General features: G+C 40.9%; 2 protein-coding genes across 5 annotated transcripts in view; one reads left to right on the forward strand and one right to left on the reverse strand.

The window, feature by feature from the left end:
• Positions 1–3,868: 3,868 nt before the first annotated feature.
• On the forward strand, positions 3,869–14,114 carry C16H5orf58 (chromosome 16 C5orf58 homolog). Its single transcript, XM_027979975.3, has 3 exons — positions 3,869–4,998; positions 7,178–7,271; positions 13,858–14,114. The coding sequence occupies exons 2-3, from the start codon at positions 7,178–7,180 to the stop codon at positions 14,007–14,009; spliced, it is 246 nt and encodes an 81-aa protein (XP_027835776.2). The 5' UTR covers positions 3,869–4,998; the 3' UTR covers positions 14,010–14,114.
• A 2,174-nt stretch (positions 14,115–16,288) lies between these two features.
• LCP2 (lymphocyte cytosolic protein 2) overlaps positions 16,289–26,516 on the reverse strand; it is a 47,412-nt gene continuing 37,184 nt past the window's right edge. For all 4 annotated transcript variants that reach the window (XM_004016859.5, XM_012096693.4, XM_060400217.1 and 1 more), the window contains 5 exons: positions 25,642–25,691; positions 22,371–22,462; positions 21,695–21,772; positions 19,331–19,486; positions 16,289–17,043 (listed from right to left, as the gene is read on the reverse strand). In XM_004016859.5, coding sequence (XP_004016908.3) covers positions 16,921–17,043; positions 19,331–19,486; positions 21,695–21,772; positions 22,371–22,462; positions 25,642–25,691 — 499 coding nt within the window. In that variant the 3' untranslated portion in view covers positions 16,289–16,920. The remainder of the gene's footprint in view (positions 17,044–19,330; positions 19,487–21,694; positions 21,773–22,370; positions 22,463–25,641; positions 25,692–26,516) is intronic.

Raw genomic sequence — 26,516 nt, forward strand, 5'->3', positions numbered from 1 at the left:
TCTATCTTTTTCTGAGTCCGGATATCTTTTCTCCTTTTTTAACATTAATTTAAAAGAAACACAAAGCTAATTCTTCTTCTTTTTTTTTTAAATAAAAGGTTTAATGATGATCTTTCCCCAAGTTTGAATCTACTTATAAGAAGTGATCAACACTATGGTGGGTAGAAGGTCTTTAAATTTAATTGAAAGACCTGTGAACAGAATCCTAGTCCACAGGTGTCTGAGCTGAAGCAGGTACTGCAAACGCTTACTGCCCCCTGTGAATGAGTAGATTCAGTGTGTTTGGGACAGTGGGGCCCCAGAGACACCACATCCTCCTCAGCACCAGCCCCCATCGCTCCTTGATTTTCATCATTGTCAGCCTTAATGCTATCTCAGCCTGCCTACGTTTTCACCCTCCTTCTCGTAAACACCTTCTTTTCTCTTGCTGTTGTCTTTGTGGAGTTTCCAAACACACATCTGAATTCATGCAGGTCTGAGGTGAAGTTTTCATTAAGCTGCATCAATTAAGGAGAGGCAAAAAGACACATCCAGGAAGATATTTGTTAAGGTAGTTTTATCCTGAAATTATTATGATCTTCCTTCCTTTTCTTCTTTCCTTTTTGATGTTGAATTATCTCTGCTTGTATAGATTAGTGTAAGTTATTTTTGTTTTATTAATGTCCCTCATTCAGAGGTCACTCCATATTTATATGTTTCTGTGTGTATTTGTGTGCGTGTGTTCACATTCAATGATCTGTGTAGCCCATGACATTATGGATCTATGATGTATTTGTTCACATCATGTATCAAGAGATGGTATCCTGGTCCGGGAAACAATTCGGTTCAGCGAAAAGCACAGAAAGTTCTGGAATCTCACAGACAGGATCTGAGACTAAATCTGGTTCTTATGGCCCCTGAGCATGCACTAAGCTCAAGCTTCACTTTCTATACAATCAGGAAGGAAATGGCAACCCACTCCAGTATTCTTGCCTGGAGAATCCCATGGACAAAGGAGCTTGGTAGGCTGCAGTCCACAGGGTCACAAACAGTTGGATACCACTGAGTGACTTCACTTCAGGGTGATAACAGCTTCCTGAGAGAGTTCCAGAAGATGAAAGCTTCTAACAATGTGCTAAGTTGCTTCAGTCATGTCTGACTCTTTGAGACCCCATGGACTGTAGCCTGCCAGGCTCCTCTGTCGATGGGATTCTCCAGGCAAGAATACTGGGGCGTGTTTCCAGCCCCTCCTCCAGGGGATCTTCCTCACCCAGGGATCAAAATGAGTCTCTTATGTCTCTGGCATTGGCAGATGGATTCCTTACCACTAGCGCCACCTGGGGAGCCTCTAAAAGAATGTTTATTTTCTGAGCTTCTCTGCCTCTTTGTCCCCCTTTTCACCACTTGGAGAAATAGATCTAAAAATTCTCAGCACACATATCAGAAATAAGAAAATGCAAGACTCTGACACTAGCAAGTGTCCACAGTTAAAATGGTGAGTTAGGGAAGCACTGGCAGAGAGTTTGAAATTGCAGAACTGGGTAGGGTTAATTCTGGAAAAGGCCTTCCAGGATTAAGCATTGAAGATACCCCTAGCAAGTTGAGGAGAAGGCAATGGCACCCCACTCCAGTACTCTTGCCTGAAAAATCCCATGGATGGAGGAGCCTGGTGGGCTACAGTCCATGGTGTCCTGAAGAGTCCGACACAACTGAGTGACTTCACTTTCACTTTTCACTTTCACGAATTGGAGAAGGAACTGGCAACCCACTCCAGTGTTCTTGCCTGGAGAATCCCAGGGACAGGGGAGCCTGGTGGGCTGTCGTCTATGGGGTCGCACAGAGTCGGACACGACTGAAACAACTTAGCAACAGCAGCAGCACAGCAAGTTGAGTATGAAGTCTTTTTTTCTTTAATATAGTTGAAGTGTAGTTGATTTACAATATTATATTAGTTTCAGATGTACAACATAGGATTCAGTATTGTTACAGATTGTACTCTACTTAAAATTATTACAAAGTAATGGCTATATTTCTCTGTGCTGTGTTCTTGTCGCTTATTTATTTTATGAATAGTAGTCTGTATCTCTTAATCCCATACCCCTATTTTGCCCCACCCCTCTTCCCTTTTCCCCCTAGTAACCACTAGTTTGTTCTTCCTATCTTTGAGTCTGTTGCTGTCTTGTTACGTACATTTGTTTGCTTTCTGTTTTTAGATTCCACGGAATGGAGAAGTCTTCAGGGATGGATGGTATGTTGGACAGCAGCTAATATTATGTTCAGCAATGTGTGGGACATATACTACTAAGGATCTGAGAGCTGTTTCATATGGTACAGAGGCATTAAACAATGTGTAATCACACTGTTAGTTATTCCCCATCCAACTCTTTCAGTTCTGACTACATCAAGAAGAAAGTCTCAGTTTGTGCTAGACTAACTTTAATATTTCTCTAATATTAACACATTTTAACAAACAGATCAGGTTTCAGGATTAGGGTCATCAAGAAGTAAAATGTCTAGATGATTGTTTTATTTACACGGTCTTCATTTTTCCTATTTCCTCTGCTTAACTTTTACTCCATACTAAATTATCATAATAAACTCCATGATATTAAAAAAATTAAGTAATTTAAATGTCAATGAAAGTAAATTTAAAATATTAAAGTAATAAAAGAGGTGTTACACAGCTAGGGCAAGCAATTGTAACAGCAGCCCCATAAGGAGTGATATTCAGAAAAACTGATTGAGCCCATCTCTCTCACAAGGAAACAGATGAGGAAACTGAGATTCAGAGAAAATAAGTTACTCGTTTCCAAGATCGCATAGCTACCTCTCCTTAGGACTGAAGCTCAGAAGCTCAGCCCTTCTATGCCCTTCCTCATCTAACTCTGCACCAGACAACAAATTCTAGTGTTAAAATGAAGGTGGTGAAAAACTAAAGTGTTCATTGCACAGTCCTGTCCTATTCTTTGTGACCCCCCAAGGACTGTAGCCCACCACGATCCTCTGTCTATGGAATTATCCAGGCAAGAATACAGGAATAGGTAGCCATCGTCTTCTGCAGGGGACCTGCCTGACCCAGGAATCAAATCCAGGTGTCCTGCATTGCAGGCAGATGGTTTACCATCTGAGCCACCAGGTCGGATATAAAATAAAAACAGACTGTGTGTTGCAAGTTGTTGGGAACCCACTGGTTCAAGAGGCTGCTAAGTGCAAACAAGGAAGCTTTAGAGACGGTGGACTTGTGTAGAATCTGAATCTGAAGTTCATCAAGTCTATGGCAATTCCTGAGGGCACCAAGAAAAATCTTTGAGTCACTCAAAGGCAATGGTGCCAGAAAATCCTCTCGAAATCCAGCAGAGATGGCTTGAATCCCAACTTCTCTACTTGGCAAGAGACCAGTGTATACCTCTCAGCTCATCTGTACAGATTTATAAGAGTGATAATAGCTAACATTTATGCAGCACATCATCTGCCAAGCCCAGTGTGATGTATTATCTCACTTAACTCTCAAAAGAAGACGGACAGTAGTCATTATTATCTTCATATGATAGCTGAGGACATCTATAGCTATACCAGCGCTGGAGTAGAATTTAAACCCAAGAAGTTTCAGTCCAGAGTCTGACCTTAACCACACTCCTATTCTGTGAAAATTAAAGGTAAATAAGAGCTGTAAAGCACCTAGCCCAGCGCCTGGCATAACAGTCGGCAAAATGCCTTCTCACTGTCCTCCTCTGCCCACACAGTAATGCTAGTCACTTCCTGCCACGCAACCAGAACTTTCTCTGTAGGGGCCTCGCCTGGGACTACAACTCCCAGGATGCACCAGGAAAAGACACTGACCAATCAGGAAGCCCAATCTCACTTCCTCGGCCCAACTCTCGCTCTGTCCACTTAACAGGGAGAAATTGGTGCGTCCCCACAAGGTCCGGGTTGTGGGCTGGCCTGGGTTACTGGGTTTTAAATAATCCTAATCCATCTGTGGTCTGTGTGGTGTAGGTGAAGACTGTTGACCTGTCCAGGCTGCCTCAAGTTTCATCTTCAGCCCGGACCCAGTGCAGTTCGCAAGGTCTCTCCGCCTGTGGCTCCCAAGAGCCCGCTTGCCTCACAGGCACGGTCGTGTGTTGAGTCAGTAAGGGATGGTTGGCTGGGTGGGTCCGGGCGCGTCCGTTGAGTCTGTTTCGCTTTGTTCCGATCTGGTTTGGGAGCGGAGGGCTGCGGAATCTTCGAGGCTGCCGCAGGCGCCATCTTCAGACCCTAGACTGTGGCCCCAGACCTGAGGCTCCTCCCGGGCGTCAGACTAGAAGGAGGGCATGGCTTTTAGAACGGGAAGAGGATAATGATCCCCCTTTACGGGGACGTCCTGGCCTCCTGGCCTTTGGTCCCGGGATAGGGCCTTACTTGCATTCATGCCTTCAGTCTATGGTATGGAGGGCTCCAGTGCTATTGGGCCCCGATCCTGGTCTCCACTTCCCACCTCCTGGAGAAGCGCCGCTTGGCAGGCCTCTCCAGTCTCAGGGTGATGGCCTGTCGGAGCTTCCTGGAGAAGGGTTGGCCAGCTCTGGCCTCGATCTAGTCCAAAGGGTCCCGTCCCCTTGCCACGCTGTTGACCCCACCTACCTCTGGACACCTGAGGGTCCTGGATAACTGGAACCCAGAGTGGGGTCAACTTTCTTGGGCATTTCTCCTTCCATTTAGTTTCTACTTACCTCAGGGTTTTTACTTCTATTTTTGCATTCATTTCTTTAAAGTTCTTAAACTCTGCCATCCCCAACCCACCGCCTTTGCTTTTTATCATCTTTACTTTCTCCACAGACCTGTGTATCTGGCTTTGCTATACCCAAGTAAGATAGCTGCCATTCGATTTTGAGCACCTAGGGGCTTGTAGGCGGATGCAAAGTGTATTTTATTCATTGTCTGGAGAGCGGACAATTTATTTCTTTTACAGTGGCTCTGAAGTGAGTGAAATAGGATAAATTTCCTTGACTCAGGAAAAGGCAGAGTCAAAGAATTGATTCCAAGGTTAGTTTGTTCTCTTTTTTTTTTGGACAAGCAGCATAAGGCATAACTTCCCATATTCTGTATTTCTGAAGTTGTGTGCACTAATTGTGGTTTATTCAAGCTATTCTGAGATACTTGAATGACTAAGGTTAATTTCTAGTGAATGACCTAGAAACATCTCCATATGTTTATATCTGACACAACTGACTAAACATATGTTTTGTACTATAAAGGAGTAATCTGTTGATTAATGTATCTCAGCTGAATTAAAATATGCATTGCCCTAACTCCCAAAGCTAAAGTAGAAGTGTCCATGTTGCCATCTTCTTAGTCAAGGAATTATAACTGTGTCTTATTTTATGCCTTAATATGTACTTAAATAAATCATATATGGACCCTGTCATTCAAGCATAAGTTAGAAAATGATGCTTACATAAATAAAAGTAGAGAAGATATTATGAGATTGCTAAATTGTAAGGAAGTTTATGGGCTTCCCCAGTGTTTCAGCAGTAAAGAATCCTTCTGCAATGCTGGAGACACAGGTTGGATCTCTGGAGGGCATGGCAACCCACTCCAGTATCCTTACCTGGAGAATCTGATGGACAGAGGAGCCTGGTAGGATACAGTACTGCTGCTGCTGCTGCTAAGTCGCTTCAGTCAGTGTCGAACCCTGTGCGACCCCATAGACAGCAACCCACCAGGCTCCCCCATCCCTGGGATTCTCCAGGCAAGAACACTGGAGTGGGTTGCCATTTCCTTCTCCAATGCATGAAAGTGAAAAAGTGAAAGTGAAGTCGCTCAGTAGTGTCCAACTCTTAGCAACCCCATGGACTGCAGCCTTCCAGGCTCCTCCGTCCATGGGATTTTCCAGGCAAGAGTACGGGGGTGGGGTGCCATCACCTTCTCCGAGGATACAGTACATAGAAGGGCAAAGATCAGAAAGGACTGAAGCAACTGAGCACCCAGACACAAGGTAGTTTTACAAGTTCTGAGGAGTTCTGAAATGGGGACATCTGTATTTCTATTGTAAGGGCTCCATTGTATGAATATGGTTTGATTAAAGAAGCAGCCTCATCCTAAGAATTCTGGTTCGAGGTGTTTTCAGTTGGAAAAATAGCAACAAGTTGATGACTTCCTGTGTGAGAATTCTAACCATTTAAAGAAACTATAATTTCACTAAAATTTTAGTAATAACAGATTTTCTTCTTCCAGAAGTGCTGAAAATTTGAGTATTTTTATTTATTTTTATTTATTTATTTATTTTTATTTTATTTTACTTTACAATACTGTATTGGTTTTGCCACACATCAACGTGAATCTGCCATGGGTGTACACGTGTTCCCAATCCTGAAACCCCCTCCCACCTCCCTCCCCATACCATCTCTCTGGGTCATCCCAGTGCACCAGCCCCAAGCATCCTGTATGCTGCATCGAACCTAGACTGGTGATTTGTTTCTTATATGGTATTATACATTTTTCAATGCCATTCTCCCAAATCATCCCACCCTTGCCCTCTCCCACAGAGTCCAAAAGACTATTCTATACATCTGTGTCTCTTTTGCTGTCTAGTATACAGGGTTATTGTTACCATCTTTCTAAATTCCATATATATGCGTTAGTATACTGTATTGGTGTTTTTCTTTCTGGCTGACTTCACTCTGTATAATCGGTTCCAGTTTCATCCACCTCATTAGAACTGATTCAAATGTATTCTTTTTAATGACTGAGTAATACTCCATTGTGTATATGTACCACAACTTTCTTATCCATTCATCTGCTGATGGAAATCTAGGTTGCTTCCATGTCCTGGCTATTATAAACAATGCTGCAATGAACATTGGAGTACACGTGTCTCAATTCTGGTTTCCTCGGTGTGTATGCCCAGCAGTGGGATTGCTGGGTCATATGGCAGTTCTATTTCCAGTTTTTAAAGGAATCTCCACACTGTTCTCCATAGTGGCTGTACTAGTTTGCATTCCCACCAACAGTGTAAGAGCATTCCCTTTTCTCCACACCCTCTCCAGCATTTATTGCTTGTAGACTTTTGGATCGCAGCCATTCTGACTGGTGTGAAATGGTACCTCATTGTGGTTTTGATTTGCATTTCTCTGATAATGAGTGATGTTGGGCAACTTTTCATGTGTTTTTAAAGTATACATACATACTTCTGATTTGTACATTGTTTCTCTTTTCGAACCAGATGATTAAGAATAATGTTACTGACCGTAAACTAAATGTGGAAGCCATAATTAAAAACATTAACACAATTTCTTTGGAGCTAAAGAAACTGAATGGTAAGTAGTAATCACTGAATTAAAATGTTTGCAACTCATTGTTATAAAAAGTAGTCAATTTGTGCTTCTGCCAGGTGTAACTGAATTTTGCCTATTCATTAGGATTTCTCTATTTCTTAAGCCATGTTTACAATGTAGTATGAACTCTGAAGATGCATTATGTTTGAGCATTGACCTGAAAGATAGCAGACTTGAATTTTCATCCCCAACATTTTATAAAAAGTTTCAGTTCAGTCACTCAGTCGTGTCCGACTCTGCAACTCCATGGACTGCAGCATGCCAGCCTTCCCTGTCCATCACCAACTCCTGGAGCTTGCTCAAACTCATGTCCATGGAGTCGGTGATGCCATCCAACCATCTCATCCTCAGTGGTCCCATTCTCCTCCTTATAGAAACCTTATGATGTCTAACTAACCCCTTTAAATTTACTCCTCATCCTTCCCTTCAACAAACTATTACACAGTGATGTCACAGTCTGCAAAATTCAGTATCTTTATCCACTAATCATTACTAAGTCTCTAAAGTTCCTTCTAAGTCAAAACTTGTAAGTTTGCTTGTTTGTGTGAATTGATGATTCTAGTAGGATTAGACCTTATAGATCATGATATTTAGTCACTCACCTTACAGACATATTCTGTAATTTTATTCCAGGCATGTAGAATTTCTATGATTGAATATTTCATCTATTCTTGACCAAACATTTCCTGTGTTGAGAAAAACTCTCTCTGTGTTGGAAAACTCTCTCTGTTACCAGTCTATTCTATATTACACAGTGTTTCATCATAGACTAGCTGAAATATTTTCCCTATTCCTTTCACCCACTGGTCATTTTTCTAGCCATGAAAATCACTTAATATGTAGTTATTCTTATGACAACTCTTGATATATGAAGACAGCCTCTGTGTCAGTTAAAAGACCTTTCTACAAGTAACAAAATACCAATTACACTGATTGTGCAATAAAGAAATAATAATAAGATTCAAGGTTGGGCAACCCTAAAGTTAATTCAGGGTTTTAAAGGTTTCATCAGGTGTTAGGTTTTCATATTTTCTGCTCTGTTATGTTCACTCCGTTTATCACTTCTCATGGTCATTACCTGCAAACATGATCATATACAGACATTCTCTCTGCCTGTGTCTCTTAAATAATCCTTTCTCCAGATCCCTCTAGCACATTTTCCCTTTCCTTTCATTGGCCAGATTTGCACCACATGTATATCCTACAGCAGTTACCACCAAGGAGACTAGGACTGACACAACCAGTTTAGACCAGTCAGAACATACTGCTGAAACTGGGGAGAGGATCACCTCAAGTGCAGTCAAGTTGTGCCCCAGGAAGAAGAGGGAAGTGGCTGTTAGTTGGGCACCAAGTAGGGAGTGCCTGTTATGTTTTTCCATGTATTCTCCTAAGCATTTCCCACATTTATGGCAGAAAGCGAACAAAACTAAAGATACTCTTGATGAAAGTGAAAGAGGAGAGTGAAAAAGTTGGCTTAAAACTCAACATTCAGAAAACTAAGATCATGGCATCACTTAATGGCAAATAGATGGGGAAACAATGGAAACAGTGACAGATTTTATTTGGGGGGCTCCAAAATCACTGCAGATGGTGGCTACAGCCATGAAATTAAAAGATGCTTGCTCCTCGGAAGAACAGCTATGACCAACCTAGACAGTATATTAAAAAGCAGAGACATTAGTTTGCCAACAAAGGTCCATCTAGTCAAAGCTATGGTTTTTCTAGTAGTCATGTATGGATGTGAGAGTTAGACTGTAAAGAAAGCTGAGCACTGAAGAATTGTCGCTTTTGAACTGTGGTGTTGGAGAAGACTCTTGAGAGTCCCTTGGACAACAAGGAGATCCAACTAGTCCATCCTAAAGGAAATCAGTCCTGAATATTCATTGGAAGGACTGATGCTGAAGCTGAAACTCCAATATTTTGGCCACCTGATACAAAGAACTGACTCATTTGAAAAGATCCTGATGCTGGAAAAGATTGAAGGTGGAGGAGAAGGAGATGACAGAGGATGAGATGGTTGGATGGCATTACCGACTCAATGGACATGTGTTTGAGTAGATCCGGGATTGGTGATGGACAGGGAAGCCTGGCATGCTGTGGTCCATGGGGCCACAAAGAGTCAGACACTACTGAGCGACTGAACTGACTGAAGAATTTCCCAAGCATTTCATGGACTGATCCAAGAATACTGCTGTCTCAGGTGATGTTAATAGATATTATAAATGGAATCAGTGAACTGATGATCAAATAATTTTGGGAAGGGCTTTATGCTAAATAATTCTGTCACAAATTCACAGTACATATTAACAGAGGCTGTGAGGAGTCCGATGTAAAGGAATAGGGTTACCTTTGCTTAATTCATCATCTCTCAAAAGCAATCTCAACAGCAAGGATTACCTTTCTGAAATATAAATCTGCTAAAAATGCTCATTGGCTCATCATTGTCCTCAGGACTAAGTCCAGACCTCCTAAAATGGACTATAAGACCTTGAGATCAGACCCTGCCTACCTCTCCTTTCTGTTACCTCATTCTTCATTCCCTACACATTCCAGATTCCAGCCACATTCAACTGTCTGCATGTCTACATGTTTGCTCTTCTTTTGTGGCTGTGTGTTAATTATTACATGCATCTTCTCCTGAAATGCCCGCTCCACCTCCATAGGTTGCCTCCCCACCTCCACCTCACCTGGTTCAGTTCAGTTCAGTCACTCAATCCTGTTGGACTCTGCGACCCCATGAATTGCAGCACACCAGGCCTCCCTGTCCATCACCAACTCCCAGAGTTCACTCAAACTCACGTCCATCAAGTTGGTGATGCCATCCAGCCATCTCATCCTCTGTCGTCCCCTTTTCCTCCTGACCCCAGTCCCACCCAGCATCAGAGTCTTTTTCCAATGAGTCAACTCTTTGCATGAGGTGGCCAAAGTACTGGAGTTTCAGCTTTAGCATCAGTCCTTCCAAAGAATACCCAGGACTGATCTCCTTTAGAACGGACTCGTTGGATCTCCTTGCAGTCCAAGGGACTCTCAAGAGTCTTCTCCAACTCCACAGTTCAAAAGCATCAGTTCTTCAGTGCTCAGCTCTCTTCACAGTCCAACTCTCACATCCATACATGACTACTGGAAAACCATAGCCTTGACTAGACAGACCTTTGTCAGCAAAGTAATGTCTCTGCTTTTGAATATGCTATCTAGGTTGGTCATAACTTTTCTTCCAAGGAGTAAGTGTCTTTTAATTTCATGGCTGCAGTCACCATATGCAGTTCTTTTGGAGCCCAGAAAAATAAAGTCTGCCACTGTTTCCACTGTTTCCCCATCTAATTCCCATGAAGTGATAGGACCAGATGCCATGGTCTTCGTTTTCTGAATCTTGAGCTTTAAGCTAACTTTTCACTCTCCTCTTTCACTTTCATCAAGAGGTTCTTTAGTTCCTCTTCACTTTCTGCCATAAGTGTGGTATCATCTGCATATCTGAGGTTATTGATATTTCTCCCGGCAATCTTGATTCCAGCTTGTGCTTCTTCCAGCCCAGCGTTTCTCATGATGTACTCTGCATATAAGTTAAATAAGCAGGGTGACAATATACATCCTTTGCGTACTCCTTTTCCTATTTGGAACCAGTCTGTTGTTCCATGTCCGGTTCTAACTGTTGCTTCCTGACCTGCATATAGGTTTCTCAAGAGGCAGGTCAGGTGGTCTGTATTCCCATCTCTCTCAGAATTTTCCACAGTTTATTGTGATCCACACAGTCAAAGGCTTTGGCACAGTCAACCAGGTTAACTGCTACTTATAAGTCACAGTTACTTACATTGGAAAACTTTTTTTGAAGCCAGTATGTCATTTCTTCTACTTTCTCATATCACCTATCATACTATATTGTAATTGTATGTTGCTTGCTTATCCCATCTCTTAAGGTTATTCCTAGCACTTAACCCAGTACCTTTATATAGTATGCTTTTGGCCAACATTTATTAAATGAATAATTGATTTTGAGATGCTTGCACTTATTTAAAACAATTAGAGAAGCTTTAGATTCTTCTCAAACTAGATTGACTGTTCTAGTTTGGCAGTTATTCTTTCATGAGGTCAAATAGAATAAATTTGATCAATGTTTTCCTGAAAAGTTGTGGGATAGGCAGGCAGTGAAGATACAAAGGACTAATAGAGCCAGACTAGGAAGGTAGACTTCTGGTAAATATGGAAGATTAAACAAATACTCTGTTACCCCCACTTTCTCCCAGAAGTATTAATGTCAATAACTAACCCTTATAGCATCTACCATAATTCAGATACTCTTCCAAGAGCTCTACATAAATGGACTGAATTGCTGTAACAACCTTATGAGGTTGGAAATATTACCATTGACATTTCAGTTCAGTTGACATTTACAGATATAGAAATAGATATAAAGGGATTAACTAACTTTCCCAGAGTTACACAGCTGGTAGACCTGGGACTTAAAGTCTCACAAGTTGAAGGAAATAGTAGTACTAAAAACAAGGGTCTTAAGACAAAGTTTACATATTGACTTACAAAATCCATAAGACTTTCTTACATAACCCATTGACTTTCTTTCCCCACTTGGCTACAAAACGCTGGCAGCCAGGTTTATACACTCAGACAGATTTTCCTTTCAGGAATCTGATAAGCCTAAGAGAAAAGACCTAAAGATACTCAGAACTGAGTTTCCTCAACAAAACACCCAGCCAGATCACCACACAATAATTGCCACGGGAAAGAAATTCTAATTGTCTTTTTGGAACGATAGTCTTAAATATGAGCAGACAACTATGGAAAAAAAGATGTTTGAGGAAAACATCTAATATGAAAAGCAGAGACGGAACCAGTAAGTAGATTCAATCAGTGAGGAGAAAAAGATTACAAGTGAAAATTAAAAACTCTTAAGAAACTATCATTAATATCCACAGAGAAGTAAAAGAAGATGCTACATTTATGAAAAGGGAATAGGATACTATAAAAATATTTGGAGAACAAAATTAAAAGTGTGACAATAGAAATAAACTCTAGAGAATGGTTGAAAGATTAAATGAAGAAAATTCCCTTGAGTGTAGAGCAAAAAAACAGATGGACAAGGAAGTCTAACATTCTATAAGTAGAGTGTTAGAAAGAAAGAACACAGACAATGAATGAGGAGGAATTCATTAAAGAAATAATCTGAGAAAATTTTCCAGAGCTGAAGGATATTTTTTTTACAATGAAAGAGCCCAGCACAGTAGATAAAAATAGTCTTATACTAAAATACAATACTACAAAATTTCAGAACACTGGAAGAACAACATGATTCTTAAATCTTCTAAAGAGAAACAGTGACTAAGAATTAGAATTATATGAAATTTGCCCATAGAAACACTGGAAGCTAAGAGAAAGTGCAGCACTGCCTTTGGAAATCTAAAGAAAAGTGATGTCCAGCCTAGATTGCTATAACCAGTCAATCTATTAAGCATTGGTGTAGAGAGAGAAACTTTCAGACATATACATTTCCCTACCTTAGAAAGCTACCTTGGTTGTATTCCACCAAAGGAATAGACCAAAAAAAAAAAAAAAAAAAAAAGAGAGAGAGAGAGAGACATGAGATTCTGGAAGAAAGATACTCCACACAAGGGAGGGGTGAAAAGAGTCCATTGGATAGTGGTGAAGGGAATTCCCAAGATGTGAACTGTACAGCTTTCTAGAGAGCTGTCAGTCCAAACTAGAGCTGATGAGAAGGCTCTAGGAGAGGAGAGACTTTCAACAGTAGAACAGTAAAAGCTCTGGACTATACAGGAAGGAGATTTACCCAACTGCGGAAACTTGGAATACATCCATGGTAATTAAGCAATGAAAAAAGGAAACAATTATTAACTGTGGTTAGGTGGAAGCTTGCAGGAAGGGAAATGTCCTATAAGACTCAACTGTAAAGAATGTATAATAAAAAAATTAAACATTAAATACTGAGCTAAGAAAAATTATACTCAAATATATTGGATGAATAGTGATAAGTGGAAAGAGCTATATTTTATTCTTCTGTGGGCAAAAGCAAATACCTAAAATTGAGAAAAAACATGAATATCATTTAGAGATATGGAGGTTAAATACCACCCCTCCCAAAATAAACAAAAATGCAACACACAACACACACACACACATAAACCCCACAAAAACAAAATGAGCTCCAAAAACATCAAAAGTGGTTGCCTCTGGGAGATAGGAACTGCTCTTTTTGTAACATGCTTTATTTGATTCTTTATACTGTATGCATGTATTGCAGATAAAACTAGTAATTTAAAAAATACATACATTTGCATAAATCAAATTGCAGTGTAGTAAAACATCTGACAATTTGAGCTAAAGAGCCCTTCTAGTAAGCTTCTATGCCATGTTTATTTTGCGGTGTATGAATTTGACTCTAAGTCAAAATTTGGCACATCTAAATTGTGGTTTAAGCAATAATCACTTAAAAATTAAATTAATAATTAGAAATAGCAACTTAAAGTAATAATAGTTGCCTGTGACATATGTGTTACAATATAGTGTCTTATATTATTAATTTTTTTTTTCTTTTACACAGAACTCTCCCAGTTACTGCTTTGTGACCTTACCCTACATTTTAGTCATCCTGTGAAGACAGATGACTTAAAGGAAACAGAAAGAAACAGCCCCCACTTGGAAGAGTCTAAAGTGCCAGATGTATCCCTTGCTTCTGATAGTTTTTTAATCTGATTTTTTATTTATTTGTTGTAAATTTGTGACTTTTTATTGTTGAATCAACCTGTTTCTAGGAGAATTGAGTTTACTAATATATTCAATTAAAAAAAGAAAAATGTGTTGAATTGTAAATAATCATTTCATGCTCTTGTAGGCTTCTCTCGTTTTAATGTTCCAAGAAATGGCTAATTTATTTCACCAATGGCAAGAGCATTGCATAGGAAGTTGGTCATGAGGCACTGCTCATCCTATCCTCTGTGCTTGAATTTGGCTTAGATTGAAAGAGAGCTACTAAATTATAAATGTATGGTATAGTTAGAGTTAGCGTTATTGTTAGTCGCTCAGTTGTGCCTGACTCTTTGCGACCCCATGGACTGCAGCATACCAGGCTCCTCTGTCCATGAGATTTTCCAGGCAAGGATACTGGAGTGGGTTGCCATTTCCTTCTCCAAAATTATAAATGTATGGTATGGGTTTATATTAATCAGGTGTCTCCTGGTAGCAAGTGTCAAAAACAACTCAAGCTAGCTAAATCATTTATTAGGTCATGTGACTTGAAAGCCCATGGTTGAGATAGATTTCAGGGCCTTCACTAATCCACCAGATATCTCTGCCCTGGTTCTGTTCCTGTGCACTGGTCTATACCCTTTCCTATTAGAGACTCATCGCCCCATGTAACAGGCAGAAGAGAAGAGAGCTGTGGTGGGTGTACAGCATTATCTTCTGGAGGCCCCAGAGAAAAGAGAGGGCCTTTGTCTTAGCCTCTGTGTTTAACAGCCCAGAGAAGGGTCGCGACTGGGCCAGCTTCAGTTAAGAAGGGTTCTGAGCAGCTGCGTTTAAGGCTGGGACACAGGCCAGGCCAGTGGAAAAGGAGCACTGCGTGCCTGCTCAGCCACTCAGTGGTGTCCGACTCTTTGCGACCTCCGTGGATTGTAGCTCACCAGGCTTCTCTGTGCATGGGATTTCCCAGGCAAGAATACTGAAGTGAGTGGCCGTTTCCTCCTCCAGGGGACCTTACCAACCCAGGGATCGGACCTGCGTCTCCTGCATTGGTAGATTCTCGACCACTGAGCCACCTGGGAAACCCTCTAGAGAAAGAAAGGCCCCACCAAAAGAATAGAGTTGCCATGGCCTGAAGCAGGGGAGGAAGAATGCTTGTCATAAAAACATCAGATCCTCACAACTCATTTCAGTTATTGCAGTGGAATAGGTTTTCTACCCCTTTCCACCAGCAGCAACTTAAAATAATAAGCATCTGTTTACCTTGTAAACATTATTCACTACAAGATAGTTGCCTTGAAATCTACTGTGTTCTTGATTTTAGAAATTTTTGAACATTAAGTATAGAATATCACGAAGCAAGGCACAAGGTCAGCTCACTCCGTACCAGAACCTGCAGAGTTTTCTATGCTCACTACCCAGCACCCAGCTCAGTGCACAGAATAACCATGAAATAAATGCTCACTGAATATCCTATTGAATAAACATGTTGTAAGTGATGCAGGTTTTTCAGTTTTAGAGTTCCTGAGTGCTGGGTCCTGATTTGAGAACTTCTAGTTTGTAAGGATGAAGTTTTGTTAAGCGTCTTGTCTATCATCATTGATTAAAAGTCTCCACAGATTCTTTATCTTGGCAAATCATTACTTTTAACTAGATGACTTCCAATATCTCTTCCAGTGGTCTTTCTACAATTTCATGAAAATGAAAATATAAGATATTATTTGTGGCTTATAAAACTCATAGATAAAACCAAGAAGACAAAAAAATTTGTTATTAATACAAGTTGTGGAATGACAACCAAGGCCTCAAAAGGGAAAACTTAAGTGAATGTGAAGTTTTCGTCTTGTGAAATTGCTTACCATTTTTTATTAAATGGGATATGTAAGTTGAAGGAAAGAACTGAATTGCTTTGAAGAATTTATAAAGCCTTTGGGGGAAGGGTGAAGATAATGGCTTTATAACAGATGGCAGGGGGGATAAAAATAGAAGAAAGGTATCTAATTGGAAAGTCTGATTAAACTTTTCCATGTATACATAAATTGCTCTTTCATCTTCCCAGGAAGACGTTGGTAAAAATCACATCACTTGATACTTTCAGAGTTGGGTAGAGGTGGAAGAGAGAGGATGAGGATGTCAGATGTGATGAAATTAAATCTGGTGTATTTGATGCCAAAGCCTTATTCTAAATTTAAAATGTTTTCTTTTGGTATTTGTAGCTTAAATTTGCTTTAAAATAGGAAAATAACAGTTAAATAATTCAATTAAGTCAATAAATTGTTTTAGGAATCAAAAAGTGAAGCAGAAGTCAAATTAATTTTAATTCCAGGAAGTTATTCCAACATGCATTTATCTTTTCCATAAAAAAAGTATACAAAAAAATCCCTACTCTCCAGCAAAAACATGAACTAAGAAAGGATGAAATGCTTTTGAAGCTTCTTAAATTATTGCTGCCAAGAAAGTCAATTTTAGTAATTTCAAATTATACATATAAAATTGATGATTGCTTTTGACTGACAAAGGATTGGCTAGTTTAAAAATCCATTTCATGTGTTACCAAAATCTGTTACCATTTCAGTGTTTCTAAACTTGTCCCAAATTGTCTCTATAGGTGTGCAAACTAATGTACTTGGACATGGGTATTCAAAAATACACATGTTTTTAAAATGAATCATTACAGTGCACTGTTAGACTTCAAGTGTGAACATTATTACTCATGCACTTTACAAACATTGAAGAAAAATAAATAAATTATGGGATATTTGACAGTCTTCATTTCAAATACTTTCATAAGTGAAAGGACAAAACCCTTAAATTCACGTTGAAGGGGTTCAATTCAGTCCTAAGTGTTTGACTGTTCACCAAGGCTGACTGATCTTCCCATGCTGGGACAGAGGCAGGAGGAAGATTCGTTTGCTTGGCTAACTTGCTAGGGATAACTTGCAGCATACGTTAACGTGCACTGGTATCTGGAACCTCGGTTTTTCCCATCAATAAGCAGAAGCGGCATTTTTCTGAAGTAGTCGATAATATCTGACACAGACAGAAAGTCCTGAAAGATTCAAAATAGGAAGAAAATCAGCATTTGAATGTGTAGCATGAATTTTGCAGTTTTTTTTAAAATCTGCATAACATCCTACCTCTTGTACTATGGGGATTATCAATCTATATAAAATTTGGCAAAGATTTTAATGATTTCTGCTATGGAACTTTGAAAAAAATTCCTCACCAACATTCAGCAAACTATGGATAAAAGACAAGTATGTATTTATGTATATGTTATTTAACTTCACGTAGGGGGTTATGGCACCCCATTCCGGTACTCTAGCCTGGAAAACCCTATGGATGGAGGAGCCTGGTGGGCTGCAGTCCATGGAGTCACTAAGAGTCAGACATGACTGAGTGACTTCACTTTCACTTTTCACTTTCATGCATTGGAGAAGGAAATGGCAACCCACTCCAGTGTTCTTGCTTGGAGAATCCCAGGGACGGGGGAGCCTGGTGGGCTGCCGTCTATGGGGTTGCACAGAGTCGGACACGACTGAAGCGACTTAGCAGCAGCAGCAGCAGCAGCAGCAGGGGGTTATATACATTATATACAGTGAGAGATAGAGGGAGAGTCTAATTATGATAGCTTTGCCTTAGGATTGTTCTTGTTTATTTTTTATTCCAGAATAGTTGATTTATAATGTTGTGTTGGTTTCTGATGTATAGCAAAGTGATTAAGATATATGTATATCTTTTTCATATTGTTTTCCATTATGGTTTATCATAGGCTACTGAATATGGGGCCTCATCGTTTATCTCCCTCTTTTTATAAGGATACCAATCATTGGATTTCAGGAGGATTGTTCTATTTGTGACTTGGTTTTGGTTTTTGTGTCCCTCCTCTAAATCACTAATAATGTTAGGAGACACAAGGAATCAGGAGGTCAGGCAGCATCTCTGCTGTCTGAAGATATCTGTAGTATGGCATAACAGTTCCCTCATGGAATCTGCTGTGTTCCCACTGCCGCCTCCTCACTCACAAGAGCTCTGTAGTGAGTCCTTTCATTCATTACCTGTATTACCCTTTCCCTGAGGGCCAAACTGAGAAACCCCCATCTGTCCATTGAGAAATGAGTCAGATGTTACCGAGGTGCCCCAGACAGAGTTGAGCACTTCCTCCAAGACTGCTCTTCCAGGTGCCTCCCTCCAGGGCAACAGCAATGAGAGGTTTGCAGTTGTGTGCTTCCACACAAGCCCAGTAGAGATCCTGGAGAGCAGACATCTTTGCTTCTACGGGACCAATGCAGCTCTGCTGCTGCTGGTGCTAAGTCGCTTCAGTCGTGTCCAACTCTGTGCGACCCCATAGACGGCAGCCCACCAGGCTCCCCCGTCCCTGGGATTCTCCGGGCAAGAACACTGGAAGTGGGTTGCCATTTCCTTCTCCAGTGCATGAAAGTGAAAAGTGAAAGGGAAGTTGTGTCTGACTCAGCGAACCCATGGACTGCAGTGCACCAGGCTCCTCCGTCCATGGGATTTTCCTGGCAAGGGTACTGGAGTGGGATGCCATTGCCTTCTCCGATGCAGCTCTACCCACCCCGAACCAGTGATTCAAACATATGATGAAAATCATGTGTTTTTTCTACTGGTTCACATAATCATAACTTAAAAATATTTGGAGTGAAGTAGAAGTTATGGGTGAGTTGTGTTTCCTTCTGGAAATGTTTGATACAGCTGATCCTCCTCCTAGAACTTTGAACTTAAAAAAACACATTTGAAGCATTAGGTTTAGCCACAGTTTCCTTTGCAAAAAGCAGCCCTGAAAGGTTTTCTTTCCACAGTTCTCATTACTACCCCCAAAAGGGACTAATATAACACCTTGGGAAAACAGAGGGAAATGTTTTTGGCAATTTGCACAGCTTCATTGGGCTAACCTCTGTTTTTAGGGAGAAGTGACCCAAGTCATTTTTCCAGATGTTTATCTAAGACACGGCCTTATAAATACACTGTACCCTTACATCAAAATCATGTCACAGAGGTGACTTAACTGACTTCTGTGTCAGAAAGGACTTGCCTTTGGCACCATCTAATGATATTTTTAATTTACACATTTTTTTGTTACACATGTGATTTTAGACTAGCTGGAATAAAAGATGTAAAAAAGACCCTGTGGCAGAGGCAGATGCTGTTAACATTTTATTTCCTCCCAGTAAATGCAGGGTTTCACTAATGCAATTTAGCTCTAAAGTTGCCAGGCAGTGTTGACCTCCAAAGAAGCCCACAGCCAGGTTCTGTGCAGGTAGGTGTGTAGAGAGGCACACGCAGAAAACTGGGGGAAGTTTGACAACCCTTACCTCTTTCCCTCGGAGTCCAGTTCCCAACAAGTAAACTTGGCTTTCCTCCTGATAACGGATTTGGATGTTGTAAACTTTATCTTTGTACAACACCATGAGAACGTATGGATTGGATATTGTTTTTTTAGAGCTGTCTCGAACCAGGAAAGTGCCGTCCTAAAAGGATAGATTCTTGTTATTATGGAAGTAGCAAAAGTCAATACTTCTCTTGCCTCTAAGAGCAGCACACAATCCTCTAGAGATCGTGAAACCTACCAGCTGACAATGTAATGAGCAATTAGCTCCCCAAACAGCAGTAGTCCCATGTCTCATGGATTTCTTGGTTGTCAAGAAGCAAGCAGCAGAGATTATATTAGAGAAATTCCCAAATTTCAAAGAGATCTCTTTGAAGGCTCTCAATGAAAAAGGAATCTTTTTTACAATAATAAATAATAGATGGTTGAGTGGATACAGGGCCAGCAAAATAAGGACTTTAGTGGTTAACTAAAGATATCTCTTCCTGCTCCTGAGAGTTAATTCTATGCACTTTCTTTCCACAGTCAAAATCAGAATACAACCAAATACCTAAGAGATGTACCTATTTTAAAATCTCATGGTGCCCAGATAATGTGTTTCATCATCAAATACCTGAAAAAAAAACCAATGTGGATCATCCTTTTTTCCTGATATTTACCAAAATAGTGTGGTGATCTGGCCTATCCTTTAAAATTTCATTTCATAAATTAGCTACATAATATTATAATAATACTATACAGATCTAATATTAAAATAGAATGAATTAAGAAGAACTCCTTTAAATTGCTTCTTCTTCTGTGTATTGAAATCAGGATGATCAGTGTGCAATAATGCCTTTCCTTTGTTCTTTTCCATCCTAGATTGAATGAGTAAATTCTAGTCAGAACATCTCTCTTAGACAAATAGACCTGTGGAGTCATAGCTCTGGCTTCACTTTGGAGTTTCAAGTTTTGAAGATTTCCAGAGCCCACATAGCATCCCTAATTTAATTAATTAATTTAATTAATTGACTAATTAAATCAGAATCTCTCCAGGTAAAATCAGAACTTTTTTTTTAATGCTCCCCAAGGGATTTAAATGTGCAATCCCCTGGTGGTCCAGTGGTTAAGAATGTGCCTGCCAGTGCAGGGCACATGGGTTCAGTCCCTGGTCTGGGAAGATCCCACGTGCCTTGGAGCAACTAAGCCCATGTGCCCCAGTTATTGAGCCTATGCTGTAGAGCTGGGGAGCGACAGCTGCTGAGCCTCTACGCCTGGAGCCTGCGATCCGCGGCAAGAGAAGCCTCTGCGGTGGGAAGCCTGCACACCGCAACGAAGAGGAGCCCCTGCTCACCGCAACTAGAGAAAGCCTGAGCAGCAGCAAAGCCCCAGCACCGCCGAAAATAAAGAATGTTTTTAAAAGATGGGGAGATGAACATTAATCTCTTCGTATCATTAAAAAAAAAAAAAAAGTGCAGCCAAGCTTGAGGCTTGAGGACTTTTGTTGTGGTCTTGAGATGTGAAGAATGTGAAAGATGAAGGATCTTTGATATATAGGTTTAAGATTAGTGTTCAATACTGGAAGACAGGAAATCTGGTTTAAGACCTTTAATATTAAAGGACAATTAGAAATTTCGAGGGAAAAGGACAAAAAGTTGCTGTTGTCTGTCTCAATATGGGTTCCTCCACGTTGATATGGATGGCAATCGGGTGTCAAGAGGAAGACACAACTAGTAAGATGTCGAAAATTTGGGGGAAAGAGTTTCCTTTTGATGCTGTGTGATTCCTGTGAAAGATGGACCATTTTCATTAATAAAATCTCCTAAGATTCTTCCAATCAAAGACTACCTTAATTAAAAATTTTTCCCGGGGTCCTAGGAGTCATCGCTATGGAGATTAGTAGGTGAGAAGCTGGCACTTATTGGTACCCCTTGGTATAGCAGCATGAATGGCACCCAGCAGAATTCCTAGCCCATAATGTATGTTCAGTCTGTCTGACTCTTTGAGACCCCGTGGCCTGTCGCCCACCAGGCTCCTCTGTCTGTGGGAGCTTCCAGGCAAGAATCCTGGAGTGGGTTGCTATTTCCTCCTTCAGGGGATCTTTCTGACCCAGAGACAGAACCCAAGTCTCTGTGCCTCCTGCATTGGCAGGCAGATTCTTTACCACTGCATCCGCTGGGGTTTGTTTTATTGGATGATACAAACTGTAGGAAGAGAAGTTGTGAAAATAAGAATCTGTTGTTAGTTGTTAGCAGCTATGAAAAGCAAGCTTGGAGCCAGTATCTAAAGCCCATCATTGGTACTCAGGAAAAGTCAGTCCCATTTCTTTTCTTCAATCTATACTTAAAAAAATAAACTTGTGGCACAGTACCTGGTTTATCTTTCTAAGAGCTGCTTCTGCCTCTGTTCGGGTAATATAAGAAACATACCAGTCTTCATTTAATGAATTCTGAAAATGCAAATTTTAAAAAATGGAATAAATTTTGTAGTTACATAAGTAAGTGGAAAAAAAAAAAGCCTCCAAGTAATCATTTCCATAAATCACCACCTCAGTTCCATGAAGTTTGAAACACTTGTGTTATTACTTTGAATATAGAATCATTCAGGTAAAGCTAAATAGAAGCTATTTTGTGTGAACTGCTTTTTATCGTAGGCTCATTCGCAAGGTAGAGGTAAATAAGCATTCATAGATAATCGAGTCTCTAAGCAGGAAAGATTTAGATGTAATAATTTCTTCAGTTTAGAATAATAATATATTTAATGAAAAACACTGGGTTAATGAGCAGTTAAATGACTTATGCTATGTCATAAACTAAGAAATAGATGAAAAATAGAATTATTTTTCTGTTTAATGTGAAACACACATTTGCCATTGGAAGAGGAACATCAAGGAAAAAGAATATTTTTCAACTGAATTCTCCCCTCAATATTTTTCACTAAAAAAATTAAGAGTAAAAGAAAATAAAAGTATAGGAGACTATTCAGTGGAAGATTCTGATGATTCGTTTGCTGGTGTAGAAATAAAATAGGAACATATGCCTTATTACCTGTTCTTCCCCAGGGGACTGTGGTCTAGGTTTGCTGGGAACTGGCGAGAAGTTCCTGCCTTCCACTCTGGGAAGTGGTCTGTTGAGGGGGCCTTTGAAAGTATAGCATTTTGAACGTTAATTTACTTTAAGCAATTTTTCACTAGTCATAGCCCATCACTGCCCGCCCTCCACAATGCCCTTGCCATTGTTCCCAGCAATTAACGTTTCAAGAAACCACAGCTTCCAAAATAACTTTCACTTGTTCAAAACCACAAGGGCTGTTTCGGGCCCTATTCTGCAGCCATGCCAGTGAAATTCTGAGACACTACACCGCACACTTGATTGGTTGCTTAACTGAGCAAGTTACATATATACCACCAAATGGTAAAATGTGGAGGTCAGGATAATTATGTTCTCATTTTCACAACAAGACATGTGACTTACCCAAGATGAGGTGAAATTACCTTGAATATTCTTAGATTTCAGAGCCAGAGCTTACTACCTGCTGTTCTTGACCAAATTTCTTTTAGAAGTAGAACTGTTAGACTCACATAGAAGGAGGCCCTGACAGTATCTGATCCATCAGGAAGCCTGTGTCGGAGTCTGTAAATTACCCAGCATTTGTGCCTCATCTTCTCTAATGCTTTTTTTTTTCCTTGTTGACAGTTCCATGAAATTTTTCAAGAGAATGTGTTTCCTAATCTCAGGGAAGGTTTGATTGTGTTGATTTGCAGTTGCTAAACCTGTCTCTATATGCCAGAACAGCTATTTCAGGCTGGTAAAGTCCGTGAGTTGAATGTTCTCTTAACAATTCATGCATCACTCATTTGTTCATTCAACAGATATTTTTTCAGCACTGCTGTGTCCAGGCCCTGAATAAGACACCTGTGTGCATGACCTTTCATCCTCACAGCAACTCCACAAGGTGGGTATTGTCTTCTTTTTGAATATCATGAAACAAAGATTCAGAGAGTCTAAACAAATCATGTGTCTTAGTGGCAGAGCCAGAACTTGAGCTTGTGGTTCCCAAATATGACTGTGCGTAAAAGAGAATTCCAGGGGGACCCTGAATCACCCAGGCTCAAGAATCTGCCTTTAACAAGCACTCCAGGTGGTTCTGCACCAGCTCTGTTACTTCATCTAATACATCTAATACACCACAGAGGGTAAATCGCCTGCCCCAGGGCCCCTGAGAGGGGAGAGTTACTTGAAGAGTCCAAGTCTTCCTAGTCAGGATTATTCGAGATGCAGATGGGGCTAGCCTGAGCTGCTGATCTTCCTTCTTAAGGCTCCCAGTGCCTGAGCAGACCTTCCGCATGACAATCTCTGCAGTGCAACATTGTATAATGCTTGCTGAGTGAGTGAGATCTAGCTACGTGAGAAAGTCATGCAATGAAGGTCTACAGGGCATGGCTGTCTTAGAACTGAGGAATTATTCTCCATCTGCATCTGCAGGTCAGCACCACAAAGTCACTGTTCATGACAGACAACATATTACTTTTCATTGCAGTCACCCTCCACCCTTAATAAATAGATCCTCAAGGGAACTGGCACAGGTTTTTGGCCAATATAAAGCACATGCTTTATCTTCCTGACCTTGGGGAACCAGTGGGTTAGACTGAGGACCAGGTGTCCTGGCACTCTTGGGAGAAAAGGGATCGATTTTGATTAAGGTAGTAGAGTGAGCCCTCTGCGTTCATGGCTTCCGCATCGGTGAATTCAGCCGACTACAGACTGGTTCAACCAATGGGTTAGCCAGGTCTGTGGATGTGGAGCTGTGGATGTGAAGGGCCAACTGTGCGACATCATTTTATACAGAGAACTTGAACATCCTGGGATTTTGTTATCAGTGGGGGGTCCTGGAACCAATCCCCCCTCCTGTATTAGAGGGATGATTATATTCAAAAAAATAATAAAAGCCAACTGTTTATATTAATAATCTCTGTCACCAACTCATAGAAGCAGGGGTCTATGGAATTTACTTTGGCAGATACTGCTATAAGTGAAGTGTCTCAAGCTCAGATGCCTGGACGGACCAGGCTAGGGACACAAAGTAGGTTTACAAAATAATGAGTTGTGGCCACTGAGGGGTGGGGGGAGTTGTGGAAGCCATGTAGTGAATAAGGACACTATATCCTAAAATGCTTAGGAAACATTGAAAATACAGTGGGTTTCATTGGTGTCAGCAGTAGAATCTCATACATATATGGCATGATGTACCCAACTGAATGTAATAGACATGCCCCTAAAAGAAAGAGTCGACTCTTAAGTGAAAATTTAAACTTATTAGTTTTCTGTTTATAACACAAACTAATGTTCCTGCATGTGTACATGACTACAAAAAAAAAAAAGTGTTTTATTTTTTCCTCACAGAATTTTTAAATCTTAAGTCAATCTTTAAAAATTAGGTAATTTCACATTGAAAGCCATATTTCTATGTTTTCTTGAAAAATAAATCAGAAAATCTGGTAACACAAGATGTGTTTTCTAGCATGAGAAGAAAAAATTGTTTACTAGAGTTGGGTGACTCTCCATAGTCATTTGACAGTCATTCAACAAATGTTTTAAAGTGCTTACCATGTACTAGTCACTTGCAAGTCCTTAAGGATAGAAAATAAACACAGCTAGTCCTACTGGGTAGGCCTTTGTTTCTACTTGAAGTGGTCCATGAACCAGCAATACCAGCTGGGAACTTGGAACTTGGGAATCACATGGAAACTTGCTGGAAATGCAGAACCCTGGGTCCCATCCAAGACCCACTGATTAGAATCTGCATTTTAACATAGCTCCCAGGGGATTTGCGTGCCTTTTAAAGTTTGAGGACTCTCTCAAGAAATACTTACCATCGACACCCAAAGGAAATATTATTAGAAAATACAGGTCTTCAGCCAGACTTACTGTATCAGAATCCTGGGGGTTGGGGGTCCCTTAATCTGTATTTTAAACATGTTCCTCAACTAGCACTCCAGGTTAGATTCATTATAGAAATCTAAACTACAGAGAAAGCTAGCACCATCCTAAGCATCATATAAAAACAGCCGGGAAGAAAAGTTCCGCCTGGGAAGATAAAGCCAAGGGCGCCTTCCTGCGGAGGAGTGTGTGTGTCTGTGTGTTGTTTTTGTTGTTGTGTGGAGTATCCTATCACTACAGCAACCTTTGGTACACTTCAGAAACCGAAGTGCTGAATAATGAAGTCGGATGCTTTTAGGAAACAACAAAACTTTTGCCGAAAGGCTTTGGGACGACGGCATATGGGCTAGAGTCGGTCACTAGAGCGCAGAGAACAAACCTTGAGAGAAGCATGGCGGCAGGGAGGCGCTCTGCGGAAAGGTAGGGTTGCTGTGGAGACAAAAAAGAACAGATGTGAAGTTGGGTCGGGCTTAAGGCGTCAGAGAGGGACCTGAATTGGGGAAATGCTGCTTCTCTGACTCTTCTCACCCCCTCCCTGAAACCACGGGGGCAGGGCAAAAAGAAGGAACTTGCTGGACACACTTCACTCCTGTCTCAGGAAGACCAGGCCGGAGTCTAACGAGCTTCTCAAGATGAAGAACAAAAGCAAGAACAGAACAGTGGAAAGAGCCTCAAAAGCTGCTTTAAACAGGCAGCAGCAGTGTGAGGACCTCGAGTCTGCAGCACGACAGAAGTTCTCTGGGGGAACGCTTCTCTTTCTGTTAGGGAAATATCCTCCATGGGTGTGTGGTTTGGGATGGTGACTGCCCAGAGCCTAGTGGTCTACAGGGAGAGGGGAGGGCGTGAGAAACAGAGGGCTCGCTGGTGCCACAGCAGACAGAAATTGCATCTGCGGGGACAGTGGGGGAGGAGGGCCAGTGGGAGGCCCTGAAAGTCTGTCTGCTCCACACTGAGCAGCAGTTTCCCCACCCTCTAGGCCAAGCTTCCGATAGAGGCCTGCTTTGTTCAGAAATCTCGTGCGAGTAGTGTTTTGAAAGAATGAAGGGAAGGGCCGGGCTCAGGGTGGGATGAGGCGGCACAAGAAAGTAGCAGACGTGGCAGAAGAAAAACACCTGGAAGAATGAGAAGCAGCAGCAGAAAATCAGAGCAAGAGGCACCTGGGGAAAACGAAATTGAGAACCCTTCCAGATACATAGCAGAGTGGAAGGACCTTACTGGTGGGTGAGTTTCCCTCCATCCTTAGGGTAGGGACTA

The sequence above is a fragment of the Ovis aries genome, chromosome 16, assembly GCF_016772045.2.
Source record: "Ovis aries strain OAR_USU_Benz2616 breed Rambouillet chromosome 16, ARS-UI_Ramb_v3.0, whole genome shotgun sequence".
In the NCBI taxonomy this organism is placed as follows: domain Eukaryota; kingdom Metazoa; phylum Chordata; class Mammalia; order Artiodactyla; family Bovidae; genus Ovis; species Ovis aries.

Excerpts from the sequence above, each read along its gene's own strand:
- C16H5orf58 (XM_027979975.3), top strand. The coding sequence starts at position 7,178 with ATGATTAAGAATAATGTTACTGACCGTAAACTAAATGTGGAAGCCATA. Across the intron at positions 7,272-13,857 it reads GGAGCTAAAGAAACTGAATG|AACTCTCCCAGTTACTGCTT; the intron begins GTAAGTAGTAAT and ends TCTTTTACACAG.